General features: G+C 44.8%; 1 protein-coding gene across 1 annotated transcript in view; it reads left to right on the forward strand.

Annotated features, from left to right (window-relative positions):
• Window positions 1-13,640, forward strand: part of LOC137539190 (pre-mRNA-processing factor 39-like) — a 114,746-nt gene that overhangs the window by 19,054 nt on the left and 82,052 nt on the right. The window contains exons 2-3 of the mRNA XM_068261707.1: window positions 5,917-6,110; window positions 9,370-9,495. Of these exons, the coding sequence (XP_068117808.1) occupies window positions 5,917-6,110; window positions 9,370-9,495 (320 nt within the window). The remainder of the gene's footprint in view (window positions 1-5,916; window positions 6,111-9,369; window positions 9,496-13,640) is intronic.

A 13,640-nucleotide genomic window follows, 5' to 3' on the forward strand; every position in this document is an offset into this window, starting at 1 on the left:
GGGGCTTCCCGCAGCTGCAGAAACCCTAATCGCTCCCACGCCGAGGTCCTCAGCTTCCTCCGTTCGCCGGTGCGGGTCCCGTCCTTCCAGGGGACGTGGCCAGCCTACGCTAGTGAAGTGAGCTGTTTACGTATCTCTCCAGCAGCCGCTGGAGAGGTCCGCAAGGAGCGCACTTCAGCTACGATCGACTGGCCAGTTGGGCTGAAGTGACGCAGCGTGGGAGCAATTAGGGTTTCTGCAGCTGCGGGGGAAGCCCCAGGTATGTATAAATAACTTTTAATTATTCCTCTCTGGTTCTCTTTAAGTCCTTTTTAGCCTTTCATGGTTGCTGTCCTCAGATTACCGTATATACTCGCATACAAGCCGAATTTTTGACCCCCAAAATGGGGGTCAAAAGTTGGGGGGTCGGCTTGTATGCGAGTCTTCCCTGGTGGTCTAGTGGTGGGTGGGTGGGTGGTCCGCGCCCCCTCCCCGCTCCCCCCGCGGCTGCCGCTGCTAATACCTGTTTAGGCAGCGGCCGCTTCCTAATCCGCGTTCCTCTTCTTAAGTGTCTTCTCAGAGTATCACAGCAGCGCGCCCGGCGCTGCTGCTGTGACGATGCAGGGGGCAGGAAAGAGTGGTTCCCTTGGCAACGGCGATACAGATCGCCGCTATAGGGAGCCGCGCTCTTTCCTGCACTCTACATCGTCACAGCAGCAGCGCCGGGCGCGCTGCTGTGATACTCTGAGAAGAAACTTAAGAAGAGGAACGCGGATTAGGAAGCGGCCGCTTCCTAAACAGGTAATAGCAGCAGCGGGGGGCGGGGGGGCGGAGCACTACCTACCTATGCTGGGCACTAAACTGGGCACTATACTGGCTAAACTGGGCACTATACTGGCTAAACTGGGCACTATACTGGCTAAACTGGGCACTATACTGGCTAAACTGGGCACTATACTAGCTAAACTGGGCACTATACTGGCTAAACTGGGCACTTTACTAGCTAAACTGGGCACTATACTGGCTAAACTGGGCACTATACTGGCTAAACTGGGCACTATACTAGCTAAACTGGGCACTATACTAGCTAAACTGGGCACTATACTGGCTAAACTGGGCACTATACTGGCTAAACTGGGCACTATACTAGCTAAACTGGGCACTATACTGGCTAAACTGGGCACTATACTGGCTAAACTGGGCACTATACTGGCTAAACTGGGCACTTTACTAGCTAAACTGGGCACTATACTAGCTAAACTGGGCACTATACTAGCTAAACTGGGCACTATACTAGCTAAACTGGGCACTATACTGGCTAAACTTGGCACTATACTAACTAAACTGGGCACTTTACTAGCCATACTGGGGCACTATACTAGCTAAACTGGGCACTATACTAGCTAAACTGAGGCACTACCTACCCATACTGGGCGCTATACTGGCTATACTGGGCACTATACTGGCAATACTGGGCACTTTACTAGCTATACTGGACACTACCTACCTATACTGGGCACTATACTAGCTATACTGGGACACACTGGGGGGCTGCACCAATCCAGCATTTCCTACCCCCGGCTTATATGGGGGTCAATCATTTTTCCCTGTTTTTTCAGGGAAAAGTTGGGGGGTCGGCTTATATGCGGGTCGGCTTATATGCGAGTATATACGGTATCTGGGAAAGACAAAGTTAGGTTTACCAATAACCTTTTCCTGGAATCGAAATGGACAGCCCGTAATAACCCACCCTTTATCGTATTTGTACTAAAAAGCAGGGCTGTGGAGTCTTACAAAAATCATCCGACTCCTCAGTTTTTGTAACTACCGACTCCAACTCCGACTTGTGGTACACAAAATGGCTTCGACTTCTTATGGTGTGTACACATTTGAAAGATTAATGAAAGATATCAGACCAATTTTACCCCCTTCCATGTAGTATGAGAGCCATACTCTACACAGTCTATTCTACTGAGCTGAACTCCCCATCAGACAGAAATCTTTGCAAGATGCTGCACACAAAGATACTGTACACATTCAAAAGATCAGTATCTGCAAAAGATCTGTTCCTGCAAAAGATCCGTTCCTACAAAATGCATTCATAGCCTATGAGATCTGCAGATCATCATACACACCTTGTTTAACAGACATTCATCTGCAGATCAGATCCACCAGGATGGATCTTCAGATCTGCAGATGATTGTCAGGTTTGCAGATGAATGTCTGAAAAGCCCAATCTACACGATACGATTCTTTGTGCGATTCGATTACGATTCTATTTACGATCCGATTAAATCCGACATGTCCGATCGGAATTCAATTCGATTTGCCATTGCAAAACAATGGCAAATCGCATTGAATCGAATCCCGATCGGACATGTCGGTTTTAATCAGATCGTAAATAGAATCGTAATTGAATCGCACAAAGAATCGTATCGTGTAGATTGGGCTTTAAACAAGGTGTGTATGAGGATCTGCAGATATCATAGACTCTGAATGCGTTTTGCAGGAACGGATGTTTTGCAGGAACGGATGTTTTGCAGGAACGGATGTTTTGCAGGAACGGATGTTTTGCAGGAACGGATGTTTTGCAGGAACGGATGTTTTGCAGGAACGGATGTTTTGCAGGAACGGATGTTTTGCAGGAACGGATGTTTTGCAGGAACGGATGTTTTGCAGGAACGGATGTTTTGCAGGAACGGATGTTTTGCAGGAACGGATCTTTTGCAGGAACGGATCTTTTGCAGGAACGGATCTTTTGCAGATACTGATCTTTTGAATGTGTAAAGCATTTTTGTGTGCAGCATCTTGCAAAGATTTTTATCTGAGTTCAGCTCAGTAGAATAGACTGTGTAGAGTATGGCTCTCATACTACATGGAAGGTGGTAAAATTGGTCTGAGATCTTTCATTTAATCTTTCAAGTGTGTACACACCATTAGTCTAATGCTACATACACACTTGAAAGATTAATGAAAGATCACAGACCAATTTTACCCCCTTCCATGTAGTATGAGAGCATATCTACACAGTCTATTCTATTGAGCTGAACTCGCCATCGGATAAAATTTTTGCAAGATGCTGCACACAAAGATGCCGTACACATTCAAAAGATCAGTATCTGCAAAAGATCTGTTCCTGCAAAAGGTCCGTTCCTGTAAAATGCATTCGTAGTCTATGATATCTGCAGATCTCATACACCCCTTGTTTAATGCTAAACATACACGGTGTGTTTATTCCTTATCAATCGAGCCGCTGATGGCTTGATTGATAATATCCGACAGGTCCGATGACCCGCTGGATAGATTCCCCGCTCGATCCCCGCGGGCGGACAGTGGCGGGGAATCGAGTGGCTGATAAGGAATGCCCGCGGGGACGAGTGGGAATCGATATGCGCGGACGAGCAGCGACGCGCCGATACCGGCGCATAAACGCACTGTGTATGTTTAGCAGATCAGACAATCATCTGCAGATCTGAAAATCCATCCTGGTGGATCTGATCTGCAGATGAATGTCTGTTAAACAAGGTGTGTATGAGATCTGCAGATATCAAAGACTATGAATGCATTTTGCAGGAACGGATCTGTTGCATGTGTACAGCATCTGTGTGTGCAGCATCTTGCAAAGATTTTTATCTGATGGGGAGTTCAGCTCCATAGAATAGACTGTGTAGAGTATGGCTCTCATACTACATGGAAGGGGGTAAAATTGGTCTGATATCTTTCATTAATCTTTCAAATGTGTACGCACCATAATAATTACCAGGACTGTGGATTTGGTACAAAAATCATCAGACGCCTCCAGTTTATGAAACCACTGACTCCGACTCCAGGTACCCAAAATTGTTACGACTCTGACTCCACAGCCCTGTTGAAAAGTATTGGAAGCCTTATCAGTGTTTTCCCTAGACATTTTTTCCAGCCAGGTGGCATGAAAAAGTAGGCCGGTGGGACTCGGCGGAGAAATGAAGGGCCGGTATGACTCTGCTTATAGCATAGGAGATAGCATAGGAGGAGGAGGAAGTGAGTTGATGACAGCCATGTGCTCACCAAAATTAGTCAGGTGGAGCACCCAACTAAAGCCTGGGGAGAACACTGTATCTGGAGTGGGGCACATTGTTTTATAATGGAGAATGTGGGACATGGCGTCTTGCACATACCCTGTGATTTATTTGAATATTCCTGCCCAGATGGGACGGAGAGTTCTCTCAAAGGTGTAGTCAATTCTTGGGGAGCTAATGTTAAAGAGAACCCGAGGTGGGTTTGAAGAATTTTATCTGCATACAGAGGCTGGATCTGCCCATACAGCCCAGCCTCTGTTGCTATCCCAAACCCCCCTAAGGTCCCCCTGCACTCTGCAATCCCTCATAAATCACAGCCACTCTGCTGACAAACAGCTTGTCAGAGCTGGCTGTGTTTATTTCAATAGTGTCAGTCTGCTGCTCTCCCCGCCTCCTGCAGAACTCCAGTCCCCGCCTGCATCCCTTCCCTCCCTGCTGATTGGAGGGAAGGGATGGGGGCAGGGACCGGAGCTATGCAGGAGGCGGGGGAGCAGCTGAGACTGACACTACAGATGTAAACACAGCAGTGTTCTCCCCAGAATTTTTTTCCAGCCGGGTGGCATGAAATAGTAGCCGGGTGGCATGAGAAAGTAGCCGGGTGGGGCGAGTTGAAAATGCAGGGCAACTGTGCTTACAGCATAGGAGGTGGTGAGGAGGTGAGCAGATGACAGCCGGGTGGTCACCAAATCTAGCCGGGTGGAGCACCCGGCTAAAAGAGCCTGGGGAGAACACTGCACAGCTTTACAGCATGGCTGTGATTTATGAGGGATTGCAGAGTGCAGCGGGACCTTAGTGGGGTTTGGGATAGCAACAGAGGCTGGGCTGTATAGGCAGATCCAGCCTCTGTATGCAGATAACATTCTTTAAACACACCTCGGGTTCTCTTTAAAGGTTCATACACACATCAGACCATAGTCTTTTGAAAATGAAAGATCACAGACCAATCTTACCACCCTTCATGTAGTATAAGAGCCATACCTTCACAGTCTTTTCTATGGAGCTGAACTCCCCATCAGAAAAAAATCTTTGCAAGATGCTGCACACACAGATGCTGTACACACACAAAAGATCAGTATCTGCAAAAGATCTGTTCCTGCCAAAGATCCATTCCTGCAAATTGCATTCATAGTCTATGAGATCTGCAGATCATCATACACACCTTGTTTAACTGACATTCATCTGCAGATCTGACAATCATCTGCAGATCTGAAAATCCATCCTGGTGGACCTGATCTGCAGATAAATGTCTGTTTAACAAGGTGTGTATGATGATCTGCAGATATCATAGACTATGGATGCATTTTGCAGGAACGGATCTTTTGCAGGAACAGATCTTTTGCAGATACTGATCTTTTGAATGTCTACAGCATCTTTGTATGCAGCATCTTGCAAAGATTTCTGTCTGATGGGGAGTTCAGCTCCATAGAATAGACTGTGTAGGTATGGCTCTCATACTACATGGAATGGGGTAACATTGGTCTGTGATCTTTCATTTTCAAAAGACTATGGTCTGATGTGTGTCTGTATACACATCCAGTTTTGATTGGCAAATTTTACCACTTCAATGTAATACGAGGGCCAGCAGATTTGAAATACTATGAACCAACTAGGCCATTGGCCAGTCAAAATAGGGAAATAGAGCGGGACAGCGGAGGTGACAGCGTGGGACAGTCAGATGTAAGGGGCTGGAGAAAGCCCTAGGTGAAGTATTTTTTGTTTTTGTTTCCGGTAACTCCTTTAAGAACAGATTCAGGTTAAGAACGAACCTACAGTCCCTATCCTGTTCGTTAACCTGGACTTCCTGTACTTTGCTATTGTTACAGCGGCATGGAAGATGATAGCGCTATATAAATCAATAATTGTTCTGTTCTCTCCATAGGCGACTGTGATGTCCTCACTACAGAAGACTGTTCTGGGAGTGAAGAGGAGGAGGAGCAGGAGGAGAATAAGAAATCAGCTGATGATTTCCTACCTGGCATGTCCGCTGAATTCAAAAAATTATGGCAAGCCACCTCAGAGAAGCATTATGATTTTGCTGCTTGGACTAAACTGATAGCATACGCAGAAAGTCAGGTAACGACATAACTTTAATTTATATTGCTGTTAAGTCTTGGCTCCCTTCACTGTTTTTTAAAAAGGTCATGAACACCATTCAGTTTTTAAAGTTTTGGTGACTAAAATGAATTCTCTTGAGGGCCATTTCCACTTGTGTGGTGCGAATTCGTTGCGGAAAACGGGAAAACGATGCGAATTTCACTGCAAATTTGTGTATGTTTTCGCGTTTTTTTTGTAACTATGCGAATTTAACCATGTTAGTGCCTGTTTGCATATACATTGATTTTAGGCGAAAATGTACGCGAATTCGCATAACAAACTCATGCAAATTTCCTATTAATTGTTGTATTGGTTGTGCGAATCTGCGTGCAGAAAACGCATGCAGATTCGCGATAGTGGAAACGGGCAGATCGTGGAGATGGACGGATCATACATTTGGTCTAATACCTGAGAAGGAAGTTCTGCTTTTCAGTTATATATTCATGTTTTAGGGGAAGACCACTAATACCTCCTTATGCCCCCTCTTTTTTTCCCCTCATATTTAAATTTGTACATAATGTAATTGAGCAGTTATTGGTGGAGACCTCTATATATTTAGCTTCACATGTTTGAACATGTGCAGTATTCTCCCTGGCCAAGTTCAAATTTGGCGCGCGGGTGGCTAAGGAGATGCTGAGTGATCTGCAGCGGAGCATGTCCCAGTGCGTGCGGTCCCAGTAAATGTACTGCAGAGGTGCAGCTGGAAGCCGTTTGTCTCCCACACCTTTAGTGCGCAATGTCTGTCTATGCACTCACCGCTGCCAATAGTGGGCGGCATCTCCTCCTGCATGTCATGTCTAAATAAGCAGGGAGAGGAGTGGATAGATTGACATTGCTGGAGAGCATGAAGGAGGTGAGAGACACATGGCTTCAACACTGCAGGGGGGGGGACACAGAAATGGGGAAGGGGACGCATAGAACAGGGAGAACACTGGATCTGGGGAACACCGGGGGGGGGGGTTGGGCTTTCAAGGCCAAGGAGGAGCACAGATTGGGAGCACAGGACATGGGGAACACAACAGTGGACCCTGTGGGAACACAAGACTGGAGGAGGAGGGGGGGGGGGCTCGTAAGATGGGAGAACACTGGACCTGGGGAACAGCTGGACAAGGAGGAAACAAGGGTGGGTGCACACACGGCAGGGGGGGATCCAAACCTGGGGAATAAATCAGGGAGAAACAGGACCAGAGGTGGAGGGTGGTGCATAGGACAGGGGGAACACTGGACCTGGGGAACACGCGGGGGGGGGGGGGGTACACTGGACAAATAGGAACACAGAGTGCGGGCACAGCACAGGGGGAACACAACGACACTGGTCCTGGGAGAACACACAATGGAGTGAGGCAGGGAGGCACAGGACAGGGGAAATGCTGGAGGGGTGAAGCACTGGATGGGGGGGCACAAGACCAGGGTGAACACAGAAACAAAGGACGGGGAAGCTCAGCACAGGGGGATCACAGGACCGGGAAGAACAGAGGAGCAGGGTCATCATGGTGGAGGGGGGAAATCTCAGGACAAGGGCAACAGGGGCGCTCAGGAAGGGGGATACTCTGCATATACTAGGCTAGGGAGCACAAGATGGGCAGATCACGTGCACACGCGGGAACGTGCACGATCATGTGTGGCGGAAGGCAGTGATTTTTAATGCAGGACGTAGATTCTATGTCCTAAAACCTACAGCAGCACTTATTAGGGCATAGAATCGATCTATGTCCTGGAACAACAATTAGTTAAACGAGCGAAAATCTGAAAAATTTCAAATACATACGTACACATGCTTACACTTTTCCCTGAGTAAATAAGCCATAACTTTTTTACGTCCTGCGATTTTGTCACTTACAGTAGATATGGTAATCTACCAAATCTGAACCTCTTACTTTCTTTTGTTTCTAAAATATTTCCTAAGACGACCTACACAGAGATGCTGTCCAGCTTGCCTACTCATGTCCACATGATTCTGGCAGTTAGTTTGTGCCACTGCCATTCAAGGAGTTTTGAAAATAAAAGAAGTAGTGAAAATCCCCTATGAGCAGATGAACTAGTAAACCTTTCAGTAAAGAGGTTTAGAGTTGGTAGACTGTAATGCCTACTGTAAGTGACAGCTACATAGAAAGTGCAAACATTATCACACATTTATTCTGGAACAAATGTACACAGTGGCGTAGCTAAGGAGCTGTGGGCCCCGATGCAAGTTTTACAATGGGGCCCCCTAAGCACTCTATACAGAACAATTAATACGGCGCACCAAAACCTGCCAATGGCAACTACAGTGTCAGAGGTGCTAGAAGGGGATGGGGAACAGTTTGTTAATGATTACCACTATTCAAAGTATCTTTAAAAGTGATTTTTATGAGCACAGGACCAATAGAGAGTTAATAATGTAGTTGAGGGAGGGCCCTTCAGGGCCCCTCTGGCCCAAGGGCCCAGATGCGGTCGCTACCTCTGCACCCCCTATTGCAACGCCCCTGAATGTACATCTTATATTATGACTTTAAATATGAATGGTAAATGTTACAAGTTTGCCATAGTGCCCCTCTAAGCAGATTCTAGTCTATATTTAATTATGTTGCAGAAGAACTGTTTGTGTTGCACAGTTCTTCATATTCTATTTTGAGGGGAAAGTTAGCAGATGTTTATTTGTTGCACAGACAGTATTAGATGTGTTCATATAAGAAGTCTATTGTAGTCAAGAAGTACATTAACACTCGCATTTATGGTTAGGAAACCTCTAGAAAATAGGATAGTTGTTAGTAAAAAATGGTTGATTTGGTGATTGTCACTTTACTGTGGTACAGCCATTGGGCATTAATTGGTAAGAATAATAATAATAATCTGAACATTTGTATAGCGCTTTTCTCCTGTCGGACTCAAAGCGCTCAAGAGCTGCAGCCACTGGGGCGCGCTCAAGAGGTCACCCTGCAGTGTTAGGGAGTCTTGCCTTGAACTCCTTACTGAATAGATACTTGACCTAGCCAGGATTTGAACCCTGGTCTCCCATGTCAAAGGCAGAGCCCTTAACCAGTACACTATCCAGCCACCACAATAATAGCCCTAGAAAGGAAGGGGCAAGCAACCTGTGTTCTCTGAAGTGTTTTGAAAACCAGTATTATGTACATATAACCTTGGTGGATAGAAGAATTGGCATTTAGCCCAGTGCAAAGTTTAACCATGTATCACAAGATTTTTTCTTTTGCAGTATTCCGATACCATTTCAGCTAATTCTCATTCTCTCCCACAGAAAAATGTGACAGCATGTAAAAAGGTGTATGATGCATTCCTTATGCTTTACCCCTTTTCCCACATCTATTGGAAGAAGTATGCCGACCTGCTGCAGCATCTTGGCAGTGCTGGAGACACAGAAAAGGTACTTGTTACACTGGTACACAAACTCCAGGAGGTTTTCCACACCAAGCAAATAAAATCAACCAGAATCCACAATCATATTGACTAGACTTGCTGCAGTAAACGTGTATAATACTTACTGATACACTGAGGCCAGTGAGGTACATGTTCGCAAGCTTACAGGTAGAAATAGAGATTTTCATTCTAACAGTTATGAGCATGCAAGAGTATTACATTTTATTATACTTGCAAAGCTTATTCAACATGTTATTATTCCTTGAATTTAGCTTAAAGATTACAATATCTTGGTTTTGTGTGTTCCGCAACCAAATGTATTTTTTTTCCAATGGGAGGATCTTTTAGATGGATCTCTAGCTCCTGCTGTTATTGAACTGGAGTTTTAAACCGACTCTGTAACAAAATTTTCAGCCTTATTTCTTCTATCCTATAAGTTCCTATACCTGTTCTATTGTGGTCTGTCTTACTGCAGCATTTCCTAGTTGCACATTGGCTGTATTATCTCTTGTTATCTAATCTAATCTTCTTTCCTTTGCCGGCTTTGTCGGCTCAGGCAGGAATGTGCTGCTCTACTGTGATAGGATAGAAGTTATGCACACCCTCTCCAAGCCCCCTCCAGGCTCTGTATGAGTCACAGACTGAGCTTCTCTGAGCCTGTCACATACTGGTTAGCAGCCATGTTTTTTGTTTGTAAACACTCCCTAAAACTGGCAATTACAAGCCAGGATCTCAGCAGGGAGTGGCAGAAACAGCACAGAGGGGCCCAGGAGAACATAATGAATAGAATGGTATGCTTTTTATTGTAAGAATTTTACAGTACAGATTATCTTTAAGGCGCGTACACACGTCAAACTTTATCGAACTACGGGTCGTCAGACCCGCCCGTGGGGCGATCGTTCTGAGGACAGTTCCACGTGAGTACAGGCTGCCGACAGACTGGTAAGCGGATCAGTCAAAATCAGTCTTATCAATCTGACAGCCTGTACTCACTTGGAACGTGAGAACGACCGCCCCGCAAGCGGGTCTAACGACCCGTAGTTTAAAAAAGTCCGGCTTGTGTATGCGCCTTTATACCCAACACAATCCCTGTTCTTCCTCCTTTTTCTTTTTTTTTTTTAAAGGGAATCTGGAGTTAAAATAAACTTCTGAGATAATGAATTGTATGTGTAGTACAGCTAAAGAATAGAATATTAGTAGCACAGATAGGAGTCTCCCATTGTTTCCGGGAACAGGAAGAGTTAAGAAACTTCAGTTATCTTTCATAATATTAAATTTATTTCTTAATAAACTTGAATTGCAAAAAAAAATAAAAAATGAAACTTCAGTTATCTATGCAAAAGAGCTTCTCTGAGATCACAGACCAACTTGGTCAGAGAAGGTCCTATTTGCTTAAAGTGTAACTGTCGGGCATAAAATCAAAAATCAATTCTTTATTTTTATCTGGTAAACAAGTAATAAGGATGCTAATCAGGCAATCCAAAAGTTAAAATCTCTATTACTTTTCTTGTTTATAAATGATCATTCCCCAGTTTACCTGACTCTTATTTGGTACGTTGCCGCAAAAATGTTGCAGGGCATGCTGGGTTGTCCTTTTTTGCTTCTGTACATTAGTTAAAGGACTTCCAAGGCCAAAACGAAGAAAATTACACTTAACCTTTTTCTTAGCAGAATCCACAGAGGACGCCCTTCGCGTCCTCTGCTTCGTTTCACCGTCAGTGTAGGCCTTTCCGTTCCCCCAGGGCTTGCCCCGACCCTACCGAACGGGTCGCATCGATGCCACCCCTAAGATGGCTGCCGCCTTGATCCGCGGCTGCGCAGTACGCTTTGCCGCGATTGCGACTACGCAGCCTTTAGCCCACCTCCCACCGCGTATGGGTCCCGGCATCCTCCTGAAGCGTGCGGCGGGAGGCGGGCTAAAGGCTGTGCAGTCGCAATCGCGGCAAAGCAAACTGCGCAGCCGTGGATCAAGGCGGCGGCCATCTTAGGGGTGGCATCGATGCGACCCGTTCGGTGGGGTCGGGGCAAGCCCTGGGGGAACGGAAAGGCCTACACTGACGGCGGAACAGAGCGGAGGACGCGAAGGGCGTCCTCCGTGGATTCTGCTAAGAAAAAGGTAAAGTGTAATTTTCTTCGTTTTGGCCTCTGAAGTCCTTTAAGTCTGAGGGGAAATAAAGAAGCAAAAAAGGACAACCCAGCATGCCCTGCAACTTCCTTTGTGCGGTAACGTACCAAATAAGAGTCAGGTAAACTGGGGAATTGTCATTTATAAACAAGAAAAGTAATAGAGATTTTAACTTTTGGATTGCCTGGTTAGCATCCCTATTACTTGTTTACCAGATAAAAATAAAGAATTGATTTTTGATTTTATGCCCGACAGTTACACTTTAAGCACTTATACATCAAAGAAACAGTGAAAGACAACTTCAGGTTTTACAGCAGGGAAGTTCAAAGGGTCATTAGCATTGCTTTGTGTAGTTTGTAAACTGCAAATATTGGAGAATGATGCAAGGTTATAAAACAAAAAGCTATATAACTGAAAATAAAAATATGAGACTCTTTTCTTTGCTACTAATTTTCTATTAAATATCCGTATTACTCATAAATTCATTATATCATACTTTTTTTTTATTATTATTATTTCATTGTCACTTTAAGCAGAATTTCAATCCGTGGTGCTCAAGTCTGCTAAAATCTTGCCATACACAATTTAATCTGATTGGTTGAACCATCAAATTAATTGTAGAATTATATACAAATTCTCTATTTATTGATGGTATATGAGCTTTCCTACAGTTGTTTCCATTCCAGAAGCTGGATTGTAAGGCCCCTTTCACACCAGTGAGTTTTCATTGCGTTGCATTACCCTTTGATTTACTGCAGGATAACGCTAAAACAATGAAAATCTATGGGGCATTTCAGATTGGATGCGATGCGCCGGAAGCATCCGATCTGACACAACGGTAACAGCGCATTATGGGCGAGCATCTGCGTTGACATGCAGCGACCGGATTTCATGTAAGTCAGCGGCTCCGCAGATATTTAAAACTTTTGCGGTGCGCATGCGCGGAAGCATATTTTTTTCAATGCACTTCCATTCAATTCATATTTCCGTCACAGGAAGTGAGCACTAGAGAGCTTCACTTCAGATTTGAATTGTTGCCAGGAATTAAATGAAGGCTTATTACCGCGCATTGCCGCAGATAATAACAAAGCATTTTTTTAGCGATGCGATCATGAGAGCAATAAAACCAAAAGCTGGCTACTAGTGTGAAACTTGCCTAAGTGTTGAAAAATGACCATTGTTTGATACATGCATGCAGTAAATTACAATGTAATCGTTGATCGGTTCAGTTACATAATCAAAATGATTATTTGAACAATCCTATTGCCAGCAATATGGCCAACATGTCAAGTGCTTGTCTTTATTTTCTTCGTCACAGGATTGTAATTCACTTTCTTCTCGTGACATCTTATCACACACATAATGGAATGCAAATATAATCCTACAATTACACACAAAGCACAATATAATCATACAGAATTTAGAGTGTTTGAGGAAAAGCTAGCCAAATATGGGCTGATAACAGCCTGATTGCACCAGTGTGTTTGGGCGTATGGGATGTCTGCATGTACCTGCTTTTAGGATAACATACACATAACTAGTCTATGAGCCAGTTCAGATTTAGTTCACTTATTATTATTATTATTATTTATACACTCTTTGTAGAGTTGTACTCTTGGACGACAGGCTAAAACAATTGCTGTCCTCTATTTTTATAATACAAATGACAGCCACATTTGAAAAAGAAAATAATAGTTGTGCCTGGAGTTCAACCTTAAGGCTGGTTTCACAGTGGGACGTTACAGGCGCACATTAGAGCAGCCTGTAACGCACCCCTCCGCACAGCAATGAAAAAATCAATGGGCTGTTCACAGTGCTCACGTTGCGTTACTTAGTAACGCTGCGCCATAAGACAACGTACTGCATGCAGTACTTTATAAGCGGCAGAGCCGCGTTAGACTGCTTGCACATGCTCAGTAACGTTGGGGAGGAGCGGAGAGCGGCCAGGCACATGGCTAATTAATATTCACTGCACTCAGTGACGTGCAGTGTTTACTTCCTGGAGCGGCCGCTCTGTGCAGCGATTG

Source organism: Hyperolius riggenbachi, chromosome 11 (assembly GCF_040937935.1).
Source record: "Hyperolius riggenbachi isolate aHypRig1 chromosome 11, aHypRig1.pri, whole genome shotgun sequence".
Lineage (NCBI taxonomy): Eukaryota > Metazoa > Chordata > Amphibia > Anura > Hyperoliidae > Hyperolius > Hyperolius riggenbachi.